The sequence below is a fragment of the Macaca nemestrina genome, chromosome 17 (genome assembly GCF_043159975.1).
Source record: "Macaca nemestrina isolate mMacNem1 chromosome 17, mMacNem.hap1, whole genome shotgun sequence".
Lineage (NCBI taxonomy): Eukaryota > Metazoa > Chordata > Mammalia > Primates > Cercopithecidae > Macaca > Macaca nemestrina.
In genome coordinates, this window is record NC_092141.1 from 47366946 (window position 1) to 47384345 (window position 17400).

The 17400-nt window shown below is 38.8% G+C and overlaps 1 protein-coding gene across 4 annotated transcripts in view; it reads right to left on the bottom strand.

Moving 5' to 3' along the window:
* Nucleotides 1-17400, bottom strand: part of LOC105476862 (amyloid beta precursor protein binding protein 2) — a 78840-nt gene that overhangs the window by 8128 nt on the left and 53312 nt on the right. For all 4 annotated transcript variants that reach the window (XM_011733143.2, XM_071082807.1, XM_071082806.1 and 1 more), the window contains 7 exons: nt 13271-13439; nt 10999-11088; nt 8676-8743; nt 8492-8597; nt 7350-7474; nt 2673-2758; nt 362-552 (listed from right to left, as the gene is read on the bottom strand). In XM_011733143.2, coding sequence (XP_011731445.1) covers nt 362-552; nt 2673-2758; nt 7350-7474; nt 8492-8597; nt 8676-8743; nt 10999-11088; nt 13271-13439 — 835 coding nt within the window. The remainder of the gene's footprint in view (nt 1-361; nt 553-2672; nt 2759-7349; nt 7475-8491; nt 8598-8675; nt 8744-10998; nt 11089-13270; nt 13440-17400) is intronic.

Here is a 17400-nt window from a genome sequence, read left to right on the forward strand (position 1 = left end):
ACTGCAGCCTCAACTTCTTGGGCTCAACTCATCCTCCTGCTTTAGTCTTCCAAGTAGCTAGAAAGACAGGTATGTGCCACCACACCTGGCTAATTTTTGTAGAGACAGGGTCTCCCTATGTTGCCCAGGCTCGTCTGAAACTCCTGGTCTCAAGAGACCCTCCCATTTCAGCCTCCCAGAGTGCCAGGATTATAGGAATGAGCCATTGTGCTTGGCCTATGTTGTTTTATACTCGCTATCCTCTCAATTCCTTTGTGAATAATATAAGTGTATAATTTATTTGAGCTTACTTAAGATTATTTAAGATTCTATTTCATTACTTAAGATTAAGAGAGAAAAATATAGTAAAACATGATTCTACCTTAAATTTTCTCATTGACTGATAAAGTCTTCCAAGGTTTCCATAGTGTTTTGCAGTCTGTACATTAAATTCCCCAAAAGCTTTTTTAGCTAGTTGGAGTGAAGACAGGTGCAAATCATGAGCTTCTTGAAGCAGCCTCTGTTCAGTTTCCTTATTATGACAGTCAATTGCAATCTCCTCTAAAATAAGTGCTAAAAAAGAAGGCAATAAATTAGTGTACTTCAAAACTGTCTACCAAAGCTAATAAGAACATTTACTTTAAACTTAAATAATAAAAATGTTTACTGATTATATTTATATGTGATTATGGTTTGGAACTGGTCAAGATGAAAGAATTCCACTTTAACAAAAAAGTACACTTTTTGGTGGTCATTCTATTTTGCACAGTATATAAATTCAAATTTAAGAAAAACAATGGTATAAACGATTTTGCAGAATTAGTTTCTATTTTAATAGACTGCTATACTTTGTTGATGTGAATTTATTTTTCAAATTAAATGGAAGGACAAGGCAAGTGTTTTTTTTTTTTTTTTTTTGAGATGGAGTCTCTCTGTGTTACCCAGGCTGGAGTGCAATGGTGCGATCTCGGCTCACTGCAACTCCACCTCATGGGTTCACGCCATTCTCCTGCCTCAGCCTCCCGAGTAGCTGGGACTACAGGTGTCTGCCACCACGCCCGGCTAATTTTTTGTATTTTCAGTAGAGACGGGGTTTCACCGTGTTAGCCAGGATGGTCTTGATCTCCTGACCTTGTGATCCACCCACCTCGACCTACCAAAGTGCTGGGATTACAGGCGTGAGCCACCACGCCCAGCCGACAAGGCAAGTTTTTAAAAGTTATGAAACTGTGTCAAGGAGTACCTAAGCACTTTTGAAAATTTTGAAACCACACTTTATAAAACATAACCTTTAACCAAACACAGCTAAGAACTGGTTTCCTCCTCCTCATCTGACCAACCAAATCAGGCAAAACATTTCAATTTCAAAGCTGCATTCAAGACTTTCAAATTCTATCTAATGTCTTAAGAATATACATATTATTTTACCAGATAATTTGATTTCTTGGAAAACTGTCTATGTACACAAAGGTAAGAAAAAGAGATTTACTTCGCTGTAGCATTTTTAAAAAATAAAAGGTTAAAAACAATTGTAAGAGTTAAATTAAAAAGGTAAGGTTAAATACATTAGAAAAAAGAACATATGTAGAGACATGAAAAAATGTTTGTAATATATTGAGTGAAAAAATCAGATTATAAAACTAAAAAAAAAAATTTAGTTATCTTATTTGAAGTAATAAAAGTCTAAAATAATATTCACCAAAATGTTGATTGAGGATTGGTGGGATTTTAAGGCAATTTATTTTTTCTCTTTTCTATCTAACATCATGTATTACTTGTGTAACTTAAAAAATACAAACCTAGAGGGAGAAAAACCTCAGTTCCAGAACTAAGGTAGAACATACCCAACATGCATGGAATTACCACATAGGTAACCCAATCATGTTAGCAAAATAAATACATTACATGAAAAAGCCTTGGTAGTAATCAGAAGGAAAGTTAAAATAAGAAATGGAAGATAGGGGTATTTGGCAAGAGTCTTGCAACATTCAGTGTAACCTGATATGAAGCTCAGGATAAGAATCCTGCACTACAAAGCTGAAGTTATGAAACCCATCTTCTATCCATGTTGTGCAGAAACATCTGTATTATTCTTCCACGAAATCATCAAAAAAAATTAATGCATGCATGAGTGAATGACAAAAAGGAGAGAGAAAAGAAATAAATTCTGGCTTATTAACTTTTTTTTTTTTTTTTTGAGACAGAGTCTTGTTCTGTTGCCCAGGCTGGAGTGCAGTGGCACGATCTTGGTTCACTGCAACCTCTGACTCCTGGGTTCAAACAATTCTCCTGACTCAGCCTCCCAAGTAGCTGGGATTACAGGCGTGTGCCACCACACCCAGCTAATTTTTGTATTTTTATTAGAGATGGGGTTTCACCACGTTGGCCAGAATGGTCTCAAACTTCTGACCTCAGGTGATCCGCCTGCCTTGACCTCCCAAAGTGCTGGGATTACAGGCATAAGCCACCAAGCCCGGCCTATTAACAATGTTTTATGAGAGATGCAGTCTTTCATTATGAACCACTGGAATCCCTTAAGTAGAGTTGTGGTAAAATGGCTATCTAGTAATACGTAGACACAGTCTAATCCTCTGAGAAAATCCTCCAATCCTCTGAGAAAATAAACAAATATCCCTATTTTATACCATATATTATCTATTTTAAAATATCTGAGTCTAGATTACAAAAGATACCTTTCACCCTCTTTGAAGAAGCCAAAAGAAGATGATCTTCAGGTAGGATGTGGGTAATGATACCAATAGCTCTTTCTGCATGAAATCTGTAATACAGATAGATACAGTCTGGTATTTCTTTTTAGTTACAAATGATTTAGGAATTTTAAAAATCACAATCTGTAATATAATACTGATAGAAAGTACTTCTAAAACTATCTATGGTAAAGATTCAGCTTTTTGCTTTGAATTTCCAATCTGCTGTAGACTGAACTTTTAATACCCAACAGAGACTCCCATTTCCCTCAGAATGAAAGAGAAAGTCTTTACTACAGTCTACAACACTGTATGATCTTTCAGCCTGCTACTTCCCTGACTTCGTCTCCTGCCATTCTCACACCAACCCTCTCCTTCCCCTCCAGCCACACAGGCCTAGCAGTTTCCTGAACATGCAGAGCATGTTCTCACCCTGGCTTTACCCTCTCTGCAATGCTCTTCCCCTGAACATTCTCACAGCTCGCTTCTCACTGAACATGTCTTTCCAGAACAGATCATATAAAAGGCCCTAAAAAAATTTACCATTGGCCAGGCGCGGTGGCTCACACCTGTAATCCCAGCACTTTGGGAGGCTGAGGTGGGTGGATCACCTGAGGTCAGGAGTTCAAGGCGAGCCTGGCCAACATGGTGAAACTCTATCTCTACTAAAAAAATACAAAAATTAGCCAGGTGTGGTGGTGAACGCCTGTAATCCCAGCTACTCAGGAGGCTGAGGCAGAACTGCTTGAATCCCGGAGGTGGAAGTTGCAGTAAGCCAAGACTGCACCATTGCACTCCAGCCTGGATGACAAAGACTGTCTCAAAAAAAAAAAATTTTACCATCATTCTCTCAACTCTTAGCCTACTTTACTCTTCTTCACAACATGTATTCTCGCCTGACAAGTTTGGTTATTTGTTTATGGCCCATATCACCAAACAGAAGGTAAGCTGTTTTATTGTCAGTTCCTTTCAAACAACACCAAGCCTCCTCTCCCCCATCTTCCAGGTAACCACTAGTTTTCTCAAATCTGTCTCCAATTTACTGATTCTCTCTTTTATTCTAACTAACCTGCTGTTAAACTTGTCTGCTGAGTTTTTATTTTTTTTTGAGACACGATCCTGCTCTGTCGTCCAGGCTAGAGTATAGTGGTGCAATCATGGCTCACCACAGCCTCAAACTCCTGGGCTCAGGTGATCCTCCCACCTCAGCCTCCCGGATAGGTAGGTTACAGGCGTACATCGCCATGCCCAACTAATTTTTTTTGCATTTTCTTTGCAGAGACGGTGATTTGCTATGTTGCCCAAGCTGGTCTCAAACTCCCGGGCTCAAGTGATCTACCCACCTTGACCTCCTGAAGTGCTGGGAGTACAAGAGAGGGCCACCATGCCTGGCCTATCTGCTGAGTTTTAATGTCAATGACTACTTCCATTTCTAGCCATTTATTTTTATAACGACTCAAGATGTAATTAGTATACCACACAATTCACCCATTTAACGTGTACAATTCAATGATTTTTAGTGTATTCACCAAGTAGTATGCCAATCACCAAAATCAATTTTACAACATTTTCATAACCCCATGATGAAAGAAACCCATGCTCATTAGCAGTCACTCTCCATTTCCCTCCAACTTCCCAGCCTAGACAAAACCAATTTATGTTCTGTCTCTACAGATTTGCCTATTCTGGACACATCACATAAATGAAATTATACAATATGTGATCCTTTGTGACTGGCTTCTTTCACTGGGCACAGTGTTTTCAAGGTTCATCCATGCTGTAGCATGTATCAGTTGTTTTATTTTAAAATCTGCCCTTTTCCAGCCAGGCGCGGTGGCTCACATCTGTGGTCTCAGCACTTTAGGAGGCCAAGGTGGGCAGATCACTTAAGATGAGGAGATCGAGACCAGTCTGGCCAACATGGTGAAACCCTGTCTCTACTAAAAATACAAAAATTAGCCAGGTGTGGTGGCATGTGCCTATAATTCCAGCTACTCAGGTGGCTGAGACAGGAGAATCGCTTGAACTTGGGAGGTGGAGAGTGCAGTGAGCCGAGATCACGCCACTGCACTCCAGCCTGGGGACAGAGTGAGAGACTCTGTCTCAAAAAAAAACCAAAACCAAAACAAAAAAACTTCCCATTTCCTTTACAGGAATTTTCTTCATTCTTTCTTTTATATTAGGGTTAACAAGCTTTTTCTGTAGAGGGCCAGATAGTAAATATTTTAGGTTGTGTTGGCCACACATTCTCTGTTGCAACTATTGAACTCTTGCTGCTGCAGTGTGAACGAAGCTATAGAAAATACATGAATGAATGAGCATGGCTATGTTCCAGTAAAACATAAAACTTTAATTTACTTGCAGGCCTAGTTTGCCAACCTATTTTGTATCTTTTTTTTTTTTTTTTTTTTTTTTTGAGACGGAGTCTCGCTCTGTCGCCCAGGCTGGAGTGCAGTGGCCGGATCTCAGCTCACTGCAAGCTCCGCCTCCCGGGTTCATGCCATTCTCCGGCCTCAGCCTCCCGAGTAGCTGGGACTACAGGCGCTGCCACCTCGCCCGGCTATTTTTTTTGTATTTCTTAGTAGAGACGGGGTTTCACCGTGTTAGCCAGGATGGTCTCGATCTCCTGACCTCGTGATCCGCCCATCTCGGCCTCCCGAAGTGCTGGGATTACAGGCTTGAGCCACCGCGCCCGGCCCCTATTTTGTATCTTTAATCATAGAAAGAATACATACTATAGCATCAATCAAAAAACTTTTTTTTTTTTTTTTTTTTTTTTTTTTTTGAGATGGAGTCTCGTTTTGTCACCAGGCTGGAGTGCAGTGGCGATCCTGGCTCACTGCAACCTCCAACTCCCAGGTTCAGGCGATTCTCCTGCCTCAGCCTCCCGAGTAGCTGGGATTACAGGCGCGTGCCACCACACCCAGCTAATTTTTGTATTTTTAGTAGAGACAGGGTTTCACCCTGTTGGCCAGGATGGTCTTGATCTCCTGACCTCATGATCCGCCCGCCTTGGCCTTCCAAAGTGCTGGGATTACAGGTGTGAGCCACTGCGCCTGGCCAAAAAAGTTCTGTTAACTAAAGTTCTCAGGATTCTAATCCTGTTCATTATGTCTGCTGACTCAGAGGAAATATTTTCTTATGTTTTGTAATTTTTAATGGTGAGTTCATTTTAGGTAAAGCTTTGTCTATGAAATGTCTGTGTACTTTGGGTTGACAGGTAATTATTTCCAAGTTTTGCATTTTCTCTCACAAGGCATCCCAGGAAAACCTGCAGTCCCAAAGTGCTTTTTAATATTTTTCTGTTTGGAGATCCTCAGGCATTATCCCTGTCTCAAGAGCTCAAGAGTGTTATAGGTAAAGAATTATGTTTTGTGAGGCTTCTTTTTGGGTTCAACTGTGATACCAAACTCAGATGGCCAGCTTTCCCTATCATCTATTAATTAGATAGATGTCCACCTGTTGTCTTTTCCCTGGGGTTGTAGTCTTTTTTTTTTTTTTTTTTTTGACAGAGTCTCACTCTGTTGCCTAGGCTGGAGGGCAGTGGCACAATCTTGGCTCACTGCAACCTCCATCTCCTGGGTTCAAGCAATTCTCTGCCTCAGCCTCCCGAGTAGCTGGCATTACAGGTGCCTGCCACCACGCCCGGCTAATTTTTCTATTTTTAGTAGAGATGGGGTTTCATCATCTTGGCCAGGCTTGTCTTGAACTCCTGACTGCAGGTGATCCACCCGCTTTGGCCTCCCAAAGTGCTGGGATTACAGGCATGAGCCACCGTGCCCAGCCGGGCTGTAGTCTTGACTCTGCTTCATGTGAGGGTTTCAGTTCTAACTCCCAGCCTCCTATAGGCTATTTCTTAAACCAAGGTTACAGAAATCTCTAAACTTTCCCATCACCCCAGAGCAGTTATACCACAGGCCATGCTTAATCCTTTGAATTTTAGTGTCCATTATTGGCCCTTGGAGGATTTCCCCCTCACTCTTGCAAGCTCAGTTACACATTTAAAAAGACAATTGTTATATTTGATTCAGTATTTCTATGTGTTCTGACCAAGAAGTTTTCAGGTTAAGTTTGCTACTGTATTACTCAAAAATTATTCAAGTAAATACTCAAAAGATAAGTTACATTCTACATGAAAATATACAAGTCTCAATATTAAATCACATAAAGGCTAAGTGAATAACCTATAAATTAGTATGATTTTATTTATTTTTGGAAATAGGGTCTCACTCTGTTGCCCAGGCTGGAATGCAGTGGTGTGAATATGGCTCACTGCATCCTTGACCTCTTGGGCTCAAGCAATTCTCCTGCCTCAGCCTCCAGAGAAGCTGGGACCACAGACATGCACCAAAACATCCAGCTAATTTTTAAAATTTTTTGAGTAGACAGGGTCTCAAAACTCTTGGGCTCAAGCAATCTTTCCACCTCAGCCTCCCAAAGTGCTGGGATTATAGGCAAGAGCCTCTGCACCTGAAAACTGGTATGATTTTAAATGACTTCAAGAACATTTTAGGCATTCTGTTAAAGCTCCAGGAAGACAAATTCAATCTATAAAGTATATCAAGTACTATTATTAATATAATAATAGTTCCCTAATGGGAAAAAACAAAATAAAACAAAAACAGTATTTCCTCCTTCAGAGAAAAGGAATGTGGAACTTACAGTGCATTGTCAAATTTCCCAGAGCTATACTGGTGGACATAAGAAGAGTAAGCCAAATCTTCATGAGCTGTTGCTACGTGGATATTTTTGCCACCAAACACTGACTGTCTAATGTCAAGTGCTGCCTGAAAGAATCATAAAAATATTTGTCAATACTGTGGAAAATACCACCTAAATTAAACATCCTAGTAATTTAAATATATATCTATATGCCTAACACCACAAAATTATGAAGCCCAGAAAGTCCTGCTATATTTAAATTACAGAACACGAAAGTCACCTAGAAGGCCTGAATTTCTGAAGATAGAGTTTGACTTAAAAGGCAATGGCTTAATAATAATAATCATTCCTATGTCTTGAGAATCAAGACATTGGGAATGTTTTTCTCTGTGTCCTTCTTCAAAAGTGAACTTAGGCCAGGTACGGTGGCTCACACCTGTAATCCTAGTACTTTGGGAGGCCGAGGTGGGTGGATCACCTGAGGTCAGTAGTTCAAGACTAGCCTCGGCAACATGGTGAAACCCCGTCTCTACTAAAAATACAAAAATTAGCCGGGCATGGTGGCACGGGCTTGTAATCCCACATACTCAGGAGGCCGAGGCACGAGAATTGCTTGAACTCAGGAGGCGGAGGTTGCAGTGAGCTGAGATTGCGCCACTGCACTCCAACCTGGACGACAGATCAAAACTGTCTCAAAAGAAAAAAAAAAAAAAAAAGTGAACCTTAAAGTCAAGTATGCCTTGTCTAGACCGATGGCATAATACATCATTTACCTGAGAATGAGTAAGAAAGGCCTAAAATAATTATCAGCCATCTTTGTTATTACAAAGGCAGCTTTAGCGACATTTACTAAATTAACAACAAAGACAAGCCATTATATGGGTAAATAAAAAATGGAAAACTACTCCCAAATATGAGCTCACAACCCAACAATTCCTTTCCTGAATGATTCTCTTTAGTTCCCAAAGCATTAACTTTTACGCCTTCTAGGCAATACTTAATAAAATAATGATGCAACCTATATTGGTGGGAAGGGTAGGTGTTAAAAAGTCATTTTTGAAGAGTGGTTTATACACCACAAACAAATACAGGTCAGCAAGTCAATATAGGTTGAAAGAAAAAAAGGGTAACCATTAACATACCTGATAAATTGCAACAGACTGACAGATATTATCTACATTGAGTAAGTAGAACCCATAATCTAGCAATGTATCAGAATATTTTGGGTGTTTTGATCCAAAATGATCCCTATAAAAGAATACAAAATTATTAGCATATAAAGTATAGAGACAATTTAAAAGGATATTTTTAATAATAATCACCTACCGTGCCAAATACACTGCATGTTTAATTAACTGTTCTGCCTTCTTAAATTCACGTTTTACTACACAAGCCTAAAGATAAAGTGAAAAACGGTTAACTCTCAAACAGTTCATTAGTGTGCTAAAATAAGTGTAGTTTATATATTCTGGCTATAACAGTTAATAAGAAAAAAACCCTCCAAACATAAATACAAAGGTTCTATTTGTAATTTCTTTCCTTCCAAGTACTTAAAAATTTTCTATTATAGGCCGGGCGCGGTGGCTCACGCCTGTAATCCCAGCACTTTGGGAGGCCAAGGCGGGCAGATGACCAGGTCAGAAGATCCAGACCATCCTGGCTAACACGGTGAAACGCCATCTCTACTAAAAATACAAAAAAATTAGCCGGGCGTGGTGGCAGGCGCCTGTGTAGTCCCAGCTACTCGGGAGGCTAAGGCAGGAGAATAGCGTGAACCCATGGGGGCAGAGCTTGCAGTGAGCCGAGTGCCACTGCACTCCAGCCTGGGCGAGAGAGAGAGACACCGTTTAAAAAAAAAAATTCTATTACAAACAGATATGTATATAAGCTGGGAAAATTATAAAGTTTAAAATTTTGGGGCCGGGCGCGGTGGCTCAAGCCTGTAATCCCAGCACTTTGGGAGGCCGAGACGGGCGGATCACAAGGTCAGGAGATCGAGACCATCCTGGCTAACACGGTGAAACCCCATCTCTACTAAAAAATACAAAAACCTAGCCGGGCGAGGTGGCGGGCGTCTGTAGTCCCAGCTACTCGGGAGGCTGAGGCAGGAGAATGGCGTGAACCCGGGAGGTGGAGCTTGCAGTGAGCTGAGATCCGGCCACTGCACTCCAGTCTGGCCGACAAAGCGAGACTCTGTCTCAACAAAAACAAAAACAAAAACAAAAAAAAAAAAAAAAATTTGACAGTCAGTCCTAGTACAAATCTGTCATAATAAAGTCACCTTACAAAGCTGGTATACTCCCATTTTTCCCTATTATTAAAATAAAATAAAGGGGGCAGCATTTACCACAGCATTTTCTAAGGTCCTTATATCCCAGTCCTGGAGTGGCTTACAACAATCTTTTGTTATTTTCATTTACTAATTTTTAAATGCATAGAATTTCAAGTTTTCTTATAATTTCTTTTCTTAAGAGACAAGGTTTTATGTTGCCCAGGCTGGACTTGAATTCCTGGCTACAGGCATGTGCCACTGTGCACAGCTCCCAATTATTTCTTAAAATATTTTGATCCATGAGTATAGCTAGTCGTTTTTTAAAAACTCTAAATATAATTTGTATATAGAAATATTAATCTTGCATAAATATTACACTGGCTTTATATTAAATTAATATTCAATTATTTCAATTAATTAAAAACATAAGAATATCCCTGTTCTAGCTCTCATAACTTGAATATTTACACTGTTTACTTACTCTAAAATGACTGACTTAATACAGAAATCTTGGATTCTCCCAGATATAATTTTGGACTCTATCTTCTAGTTGAATTTTCGTAAGTAAAATAAACCAAAATGAAATATTCAAATCTGAGAAACTTCTGGGTAGAAGAGTGTATCTGAAAAGTACATTAATGCTTTAAGGCCTCACTGCACCAAAGCAGTAGTTTTAAACTACTACTAAATATCCTCAAGAGTTAATGCAGGCCAAGCGTGGCAGCTCACACCTGTAATCCTAGAACTTCTGGAGGCTCAGGTGGGAGGATCGCTTGAGTCCAGGTGTTTGACACCAGCCAGGGCAACATAGTGAGACCCTGTCTCTATTTAAAATAAAATAAAAATGTAAAAGATTTAATGCATTTATTTACAGAATAAGAAAAAACTAGAGAAAAATCAAGTAAGGACTGCCTAGCAGGTCAAGTATAGCAAGCTGCCTTGCTGTGAGACTGCAATACAATGACAAAGAGATTTAACACCAGGCTATCCTTTAGCAGAAGAGTGACCAAAGTTCACAGGATTTTGGCATAAGGAATTTAGGTTGCTATAAATATTAAAAAAAAAAAAACAACAAAAAGAAACTCAAGCCAGAATAGCACCCAAATACTACTTTGATCTGTACTTTAGTGCACTGAAACAATTATCAAAATGAATTATTTCACTGGTTTTCTTGGTAAAGAAAAATTAGCTAAAAATCTACGTGTGATAGTTTTAGTTAGAAACCAGATTTCTAAAAATGAGCACAGAAACTTATAAAACAGACCTATGTCTATGGAGTGTACAAATAACTAAAATGTTAAATAATAGGTTAATTAAAACAAACTTAAAGCCTGATAAATCCTATAATTCATTTAATAATTTTAACAGTATATTTACCTTAGAAGCTTGTCTTAAAACATCCACCACAACTTTCACTGGTAAGCCTGCTGTAATTTCTTTCATTGCCTCAATGCACCATTTGTATGCCTAAAAAAATTATTATTTATAGAAGAGACAGAACTGTGGTAAATCAAGTTGACAATATTTAACAAGATGACTGCAAAATTTTTCTACAAGCACTTCAATAAGAACACACACAAAATATTTACAGTTAGAATTTTCTGAGGCTAAACTTTCTTCAAAGTATAAATCTGTTAAATTATTTTTACTCTTAATATCTATAGCTTGTCTGAATCAGACCTTGTGTATAATATTTTCCAGAAATCAGAGGTATGTTCTCTCTTGCCTAGAAGCCTTTGCACATACTGTTCCCTCTGCCTTAAAATACATTCCCCCTTCTTCCAACTCCTTAAACTCATCTGTCTTGCAGGTTTCAGTCCCAGACAAGGTTTCCTGTGTTTTCCTATACATTCCATCCTCCTACTGTAAGATTTATTATTTTATGTATGAATTGTCTGTTTAGTTGAGTGCTTACTTTGTCCCAGCTACTGTCCAAGGTATTTTATGTGCATTAACACATTTACCTGACACAACAGCCCTATAAGATATGTACTATTATGGGAAACTGAGGTGTGGAGAGGTTAAGTGGCAGGCAAATATGCTAGTATCTAGGTATGAAGTGGGAAACAAAACAAAAAATGTCCTTCCTCTCCTGGTGCTTAGTGGAAGAAATAAAAAAGTCAAAATAAATTATCAGGCTGGCTGTGGTGAAGCATACCTGTAATCCCAGCACTCTGGGAGGCTGAGGTGGGAGGATCACCCAGCTCAGACGTTTGAGACCAGCCTGGGTTATAACATAGTGAGACTTTGTCTCTATCAAAAATCAAAAAAATCAGCTGGGCGTGGGGATGTGCACCTGTAGTTCCAGCTACTTGGTGGGGCTGACGTGGAGGCTGCAGTGGGCCATGATGATGCCACTGCACTCCAGGCCTTATGGAGTGAGACGCTGTCTCAAACAAACAAGTAAACAAACAAAGACAAGTGTGGCCATGTTATTTCTTTTGGCAATTAAAATATGAAAAGTGAAGTATGCCATTTCTGGAAGAAAAGTCCAAGAGCCAACAGTACTACTCCATGAAGTTTCTGCCCCTGTGCCCAGGCGGGTAATGTTCTAGATAGGTATGTTCCAGATAGACCCAAAACCACACTGGGTCTTGATCAAACTGTAGATATAATGTTAAGAACAGCCATAGCCATCTGAAGACAGGGATATATTATGAGCCAGAAAGAAACTTTCATTGTTCCAAGCTATTCTGGGGTTGATATTACCTCTGCATAGCCTAGCCTATCCTAACACAAAAACATGGTGCTAATTCATCAAACTATGTCTGTAAGATTTGTTTACTTTTCTGTAGATATCAGTGAAAAGCTTATTTATCACTAAAAGATTGAACTTTCAAAATTATCCAAGACTTCAACATTCCTCACGAATGTGATGAGAGTTGCAAAGACATGAATAAGGCATAGTATAAACCCCTAAATCCAAATGTAGAAGGAAAATAACTGTCAGGCTGGGTATGGTGGCTCATGCCTGCAATCCCAGCTCTTTGGGAAGCTGAGGAAGGTGGATCACTTGAGCCTAGGAGTTTGAGTCCAGCGTGGGTGACAAAGCAAGACCCTCCCTGTCTCAAAAACTACAAGAAGCCCATCCAAACAATTTAGGTAAACATTTGGTTAAATTAAAACAAAAACAACAAAAGAAAGGGCTCTAAATTATACATGTATATATTTCAAATTCATCTCACAAATACTCCTTTTGTCTGATTTCATTTTTATTTTTTTGAGACAGGGTCTCACTCTGTCACCCAGGCTGGATTGTATAAATATGGCTCACAACAGCCTCAACCTACTGGGATCAAGGGATCCTCCTGCCTCAGCCTCCCATCTAGTTGTGACCCCCACAGGTGTGTGCTACACATGCGGCTAATTTTCTGTAGAGGCAGGGTCTCACTTTGTTGCCCAGGCTGGCCTCAAACTCCTGTGCTCAACTGATTCTCTACCTTGGCCTCCTAAAGTGCTAGGATTATAGGCATGAGCCACAGTGCTCAGCTTGACTGATTTTGAATATTCCATTACAAATGTGTACTGCCTTATATAAACCTAATAAGCAAAAAAGATCTGTAAGAAAAATAAGAGAAGACTATTTGATTTACTCTCTGTTTTTATAGGTACTTATTGGTCACAATGAAATGTACCTTAAAACACTTACCTCATCATAGTGACTTTTTGCAAATAGGAGTGCACACAGTTCTCCATAGAGTGCAGCTTTATTTGCTTGCTGGCCATGTTTTGATAGTTTATCCATATATGTCTGAGCTAATTTAAATGTTTCTTCACCCAAATGATATTTGCAGTTTCCATTTCGCACATGAAGCAACCTATAAAACACAAATAACATTGCTCTATTTTTGATATTTCCAGCTTGGTAGACCTGATGACCTCTTATCAATCACCTAAATGACTTAAGGTAATTAAATGCAATTACAAGGCAGCATTTGAAAATACATGTGTGGACCAAATTGGAGCTGACCTCATGCCGATAAAGAAGTACATGCTCTTTCCTGAAAGCTTCCCATAATTAATTTCATCAATTGTTGATTCCTTATCTTCTCTAAATATTTTATATATTTTGTATACTCAGCATGTACTGCATCTAAAAAAATGACATTTGCTCTTTTTGTTCCAAATCCACAAGTAATATAGCTTCAGTATAAGAAACTTGGAAAATAATGAAGAAAGTAAAATCAACATAAAATATCTTTTCTTATTTTTAGTACAGTCTAACACTTGATCAGTTACCACTTATTTCATGATGCTTCATAATGTTCATTTTTCTTTCTAATAAGATAAATTTACCAAAAATACCAGTAGTGTCAACTATTTCTTGAGACGGAGTCTCACTCTGTTGCCCAGGCTGGAGTGCAGTGGCACAATCTCAGCTCACTGCAAGCTCTGCCTCCTGGGTTCACGCCATTCTCCTGCCTCAGCCTCCCGAGTAGCTGGGACTACAGGCGCCCGCCGCCACCACACCCGGCAAATTTTTGTATTTTTAGTAGAGACGGGGTTTCACCTTGTTAGCCAGGATGGTCTCGATCTCCTGACCTCGTGATCTGCCCGCCTCGGCCTCCCAAAGTGCTGGGATTACAGGCGTGAGCCACCGCGTCCGGCCAATTATTTCTTTTAAAATCTTTATCCTCTATAGTGGAAATACAGAGTTCTTTACACAAAGTAACTGTACAACCATGCTGACTATTTAACGATATGCCAAAATAGTACAATGCTTCTAGATAGCAACAGACTATGTGTCTATATAGACTATACAACATAGGCAAACAGTGTTAGGACTGGACAAATATTTATTTATTTATTTATTAAATGCTAGCTAGAACATTATGTTCATGTATCAAGCCAATACAACTTTCTGAAATGCTCAGCCTGAGAAGGAACAAAGGTATAAAAGCTACTTTAAAAAAAACCAAGGATGGAGAGGTTAGGAAGTATTCTTTAGGAGCATCAAATCAACAGATACATAAAATTTATTTTTTCTATCTATACCACAAATATTAACAGATTAATAACCCATGATGATAAAAATTCAGACAATCTTTTAATATCTATCATTCCTTTATATAGTCAGGGAAACAGATTAACTTCAAAAGAACCAGGACTAATCAATAAAGTAATGACTACTATACAATGCCAGTGTGTATCCTGTCAACATGTACCACACAGTTATCTGCAAAATCTATTACCATAAGAAGCTTATGTTCTAGTGGTGACAAGGGTATTAGCGTGGGCAAATATACAAATACATAAGACTTTCATTTAAGGATGAATGCTATAAAGATGATAAAAAAAAAAGTAGAGTAATATGATCAAAAGATTCTCAAAAGAGGTGTTTAGGGTAGACAGGGAAGAATTCTCCTGAGGTGGTAATTTAAGTTGACACCTAAATGATGACACTGTAGCCAGCCAAGTGAAGATCTGGTGGGGAAGCATGTTCCAAAACAGAAGGAACTGCAAAATAGAAGGAACAGCCCCTGAGAAGGGATGGGGAGAAATTCTGGCATAGTCAAAGGAACAGAGAAGGCCAATTCATCTAGACTACAGTGAATAAAAGATTATGTAAAGAGAAATGAGAAGGCAGAGATAAGCAAGATTTTATAGCACCTTGCCTGCCTTGGAAAGGAGTTTTGGTTGCAACAGTAAGGGAGGTGATTTGACTTATGCACTATCTAATATAATTTCCTGAGATGTTAGAAATGTTCTATACTTGTGTTGCTCAATTTGGTAGCCACTAGCCACAGTGGCTACTGAGTATTAGAAATGTGCCCAGTGTGACTGAGGCACATTTTACTTTTAATTATCTTAACCTTAATAATCACATATGGTTAATGGCTACCATATGGGACAATGCAACTGTATCAAGAATGCTCTGGCTACAGTGTGGAGAATGGATTATAGCAAAGCCAAGAGTGGAAGCAAAGCCACCAAGGCAGAAGATACTGTAACAGTCCAGAAAAAAAAATTCCTTGAGAAAAAAAGGATTAGTATTTGAAACACAGATTTGATAGCCAAACAGCTGAAAGAAAAAAAAATGAGAAACCCATAGGTTGAAATTTTAGAGAATAAAAAGAACAGTGCTTACTTCTCATTTCCAAAATGCTAAGAATTTCCTTTCCAAAGACCTTCACTCTAAGTATTCTCCTGAAATAACAATCTGTGGAAATTATTTAGTAATTGGCACATGATGAGGTAACAAAATAAACATTGTAGGCCAGAAAGGCACAGCTTGATATTTTCTCCAGTCCCTGCTGAATATCTATTTAAACAAAAGGGCAAATTAAACATATGGAGACTCTTTAAGGTTCTGTGTGTCCATCTGGGCTGACACTAAGCAGTATATTGAATTCAAGGAACTTGCGGTCCAACTCATTATGGTCTAATTTTATCCCAACATTCGGCCTAAGGAAAACGCAGGTTCTCAAAATGTGGCACTATCATGCAAACACAGTATTTTACTTTCACAATAACATAAAATCTTGTCTACCTGATCAACACCTATTGTCAAGAGCAACTACTATCTGATTGTTCATTGTTTGAAATGAAAAATACACACATATGTAAGTCATTAGTTTACTAATATATTTACCATAAGACTGAACATGACTAGTTAGAGCCTCATCAGCCAGACATAACGAAAGTAAAATACACTAAAAGTGAAACTAAAGGAAAAGAATTTCTTTCCTTCTTATAAGTGTCTTTTTCTTACAACTAGTTTAAAATTTTGGCCGGGTGTGGTGGCTCACGCCTGTAATCCCAGCACTTTGGGAGGCTGAGGTGGGTGGATCACGATGTCAGGAGATTGAGACCATCCTGGCAAACACGGAGAAATCCCATCTCTACTAAAAATACAAAAAAAATTGCCGGGCGTGGTTGTGCGTGCCTGTAGATCCAGCTACTCAGGAGGCTGAGGCAGGAGAACTGCTTGAACCCGGGAGGCAGAGATTGCAGTGAGTTGAGATTGCACCACTGTACTCCAGACTGGTGAAAGAGCAAGACTCCATCTCAAAAAAATAAAAAATGGAAATAAATGATAGCTTGAAAGGGTAGAGCTGCATAATGAAAATAAAGACCAGTATGGGTTTAATAATTTTTTTTTACTATGGTGAAATATACATAAAACTTTGTGCCATATGAGCTATTTTAAAGTATACAATTCAGTGGCATTAATTATATTAACTGTATCATACAACCATCAATACTATTCGCTTCCAAAACTTTTTCATCACCCCAAAGAAAAATTCTGTAAGCATTAAGCAATAGCTTCCCCTTCTGCCTTACCCCTAAGTCCCTAGTAACCTTTAATCTGCTTTCTGTCTCTATGAATTTGCCTATTCTACATATTTCATGTAAGTGGAACCATACAGTATTTGTCCTTTTGTGTCTAACTTATTTCACTTAGGATAAAATTTTCAAGGTTCATCCATGTCGTAGCATGTACCAAAACTGGCTGAATCATTGTATGAGTATATATGTAAAAATGCCAAATTTTATCTCTCTATTTATCTGTTGATGGATACTTGGACTGTTATCTTTTGACTTGTGAAAAATTCTGCTATAAACACTAGCACACAAATATCTTTTGATTCCTTGCTTTCAATGCTTTTAGGCATATACGCTGGAGTGAAACTGCTGAGTCATATGGTAATTCTATGTTTAGCTTTTTGACAAACTGCCAAACTGTACTCCACAGCAGCTGCACCATTTTACATTCCCAGCAACAGTGCACAAAGTTTCCAATTTCGTTTTCTTTTTTTCAAATGCTCTCTCAGCAGA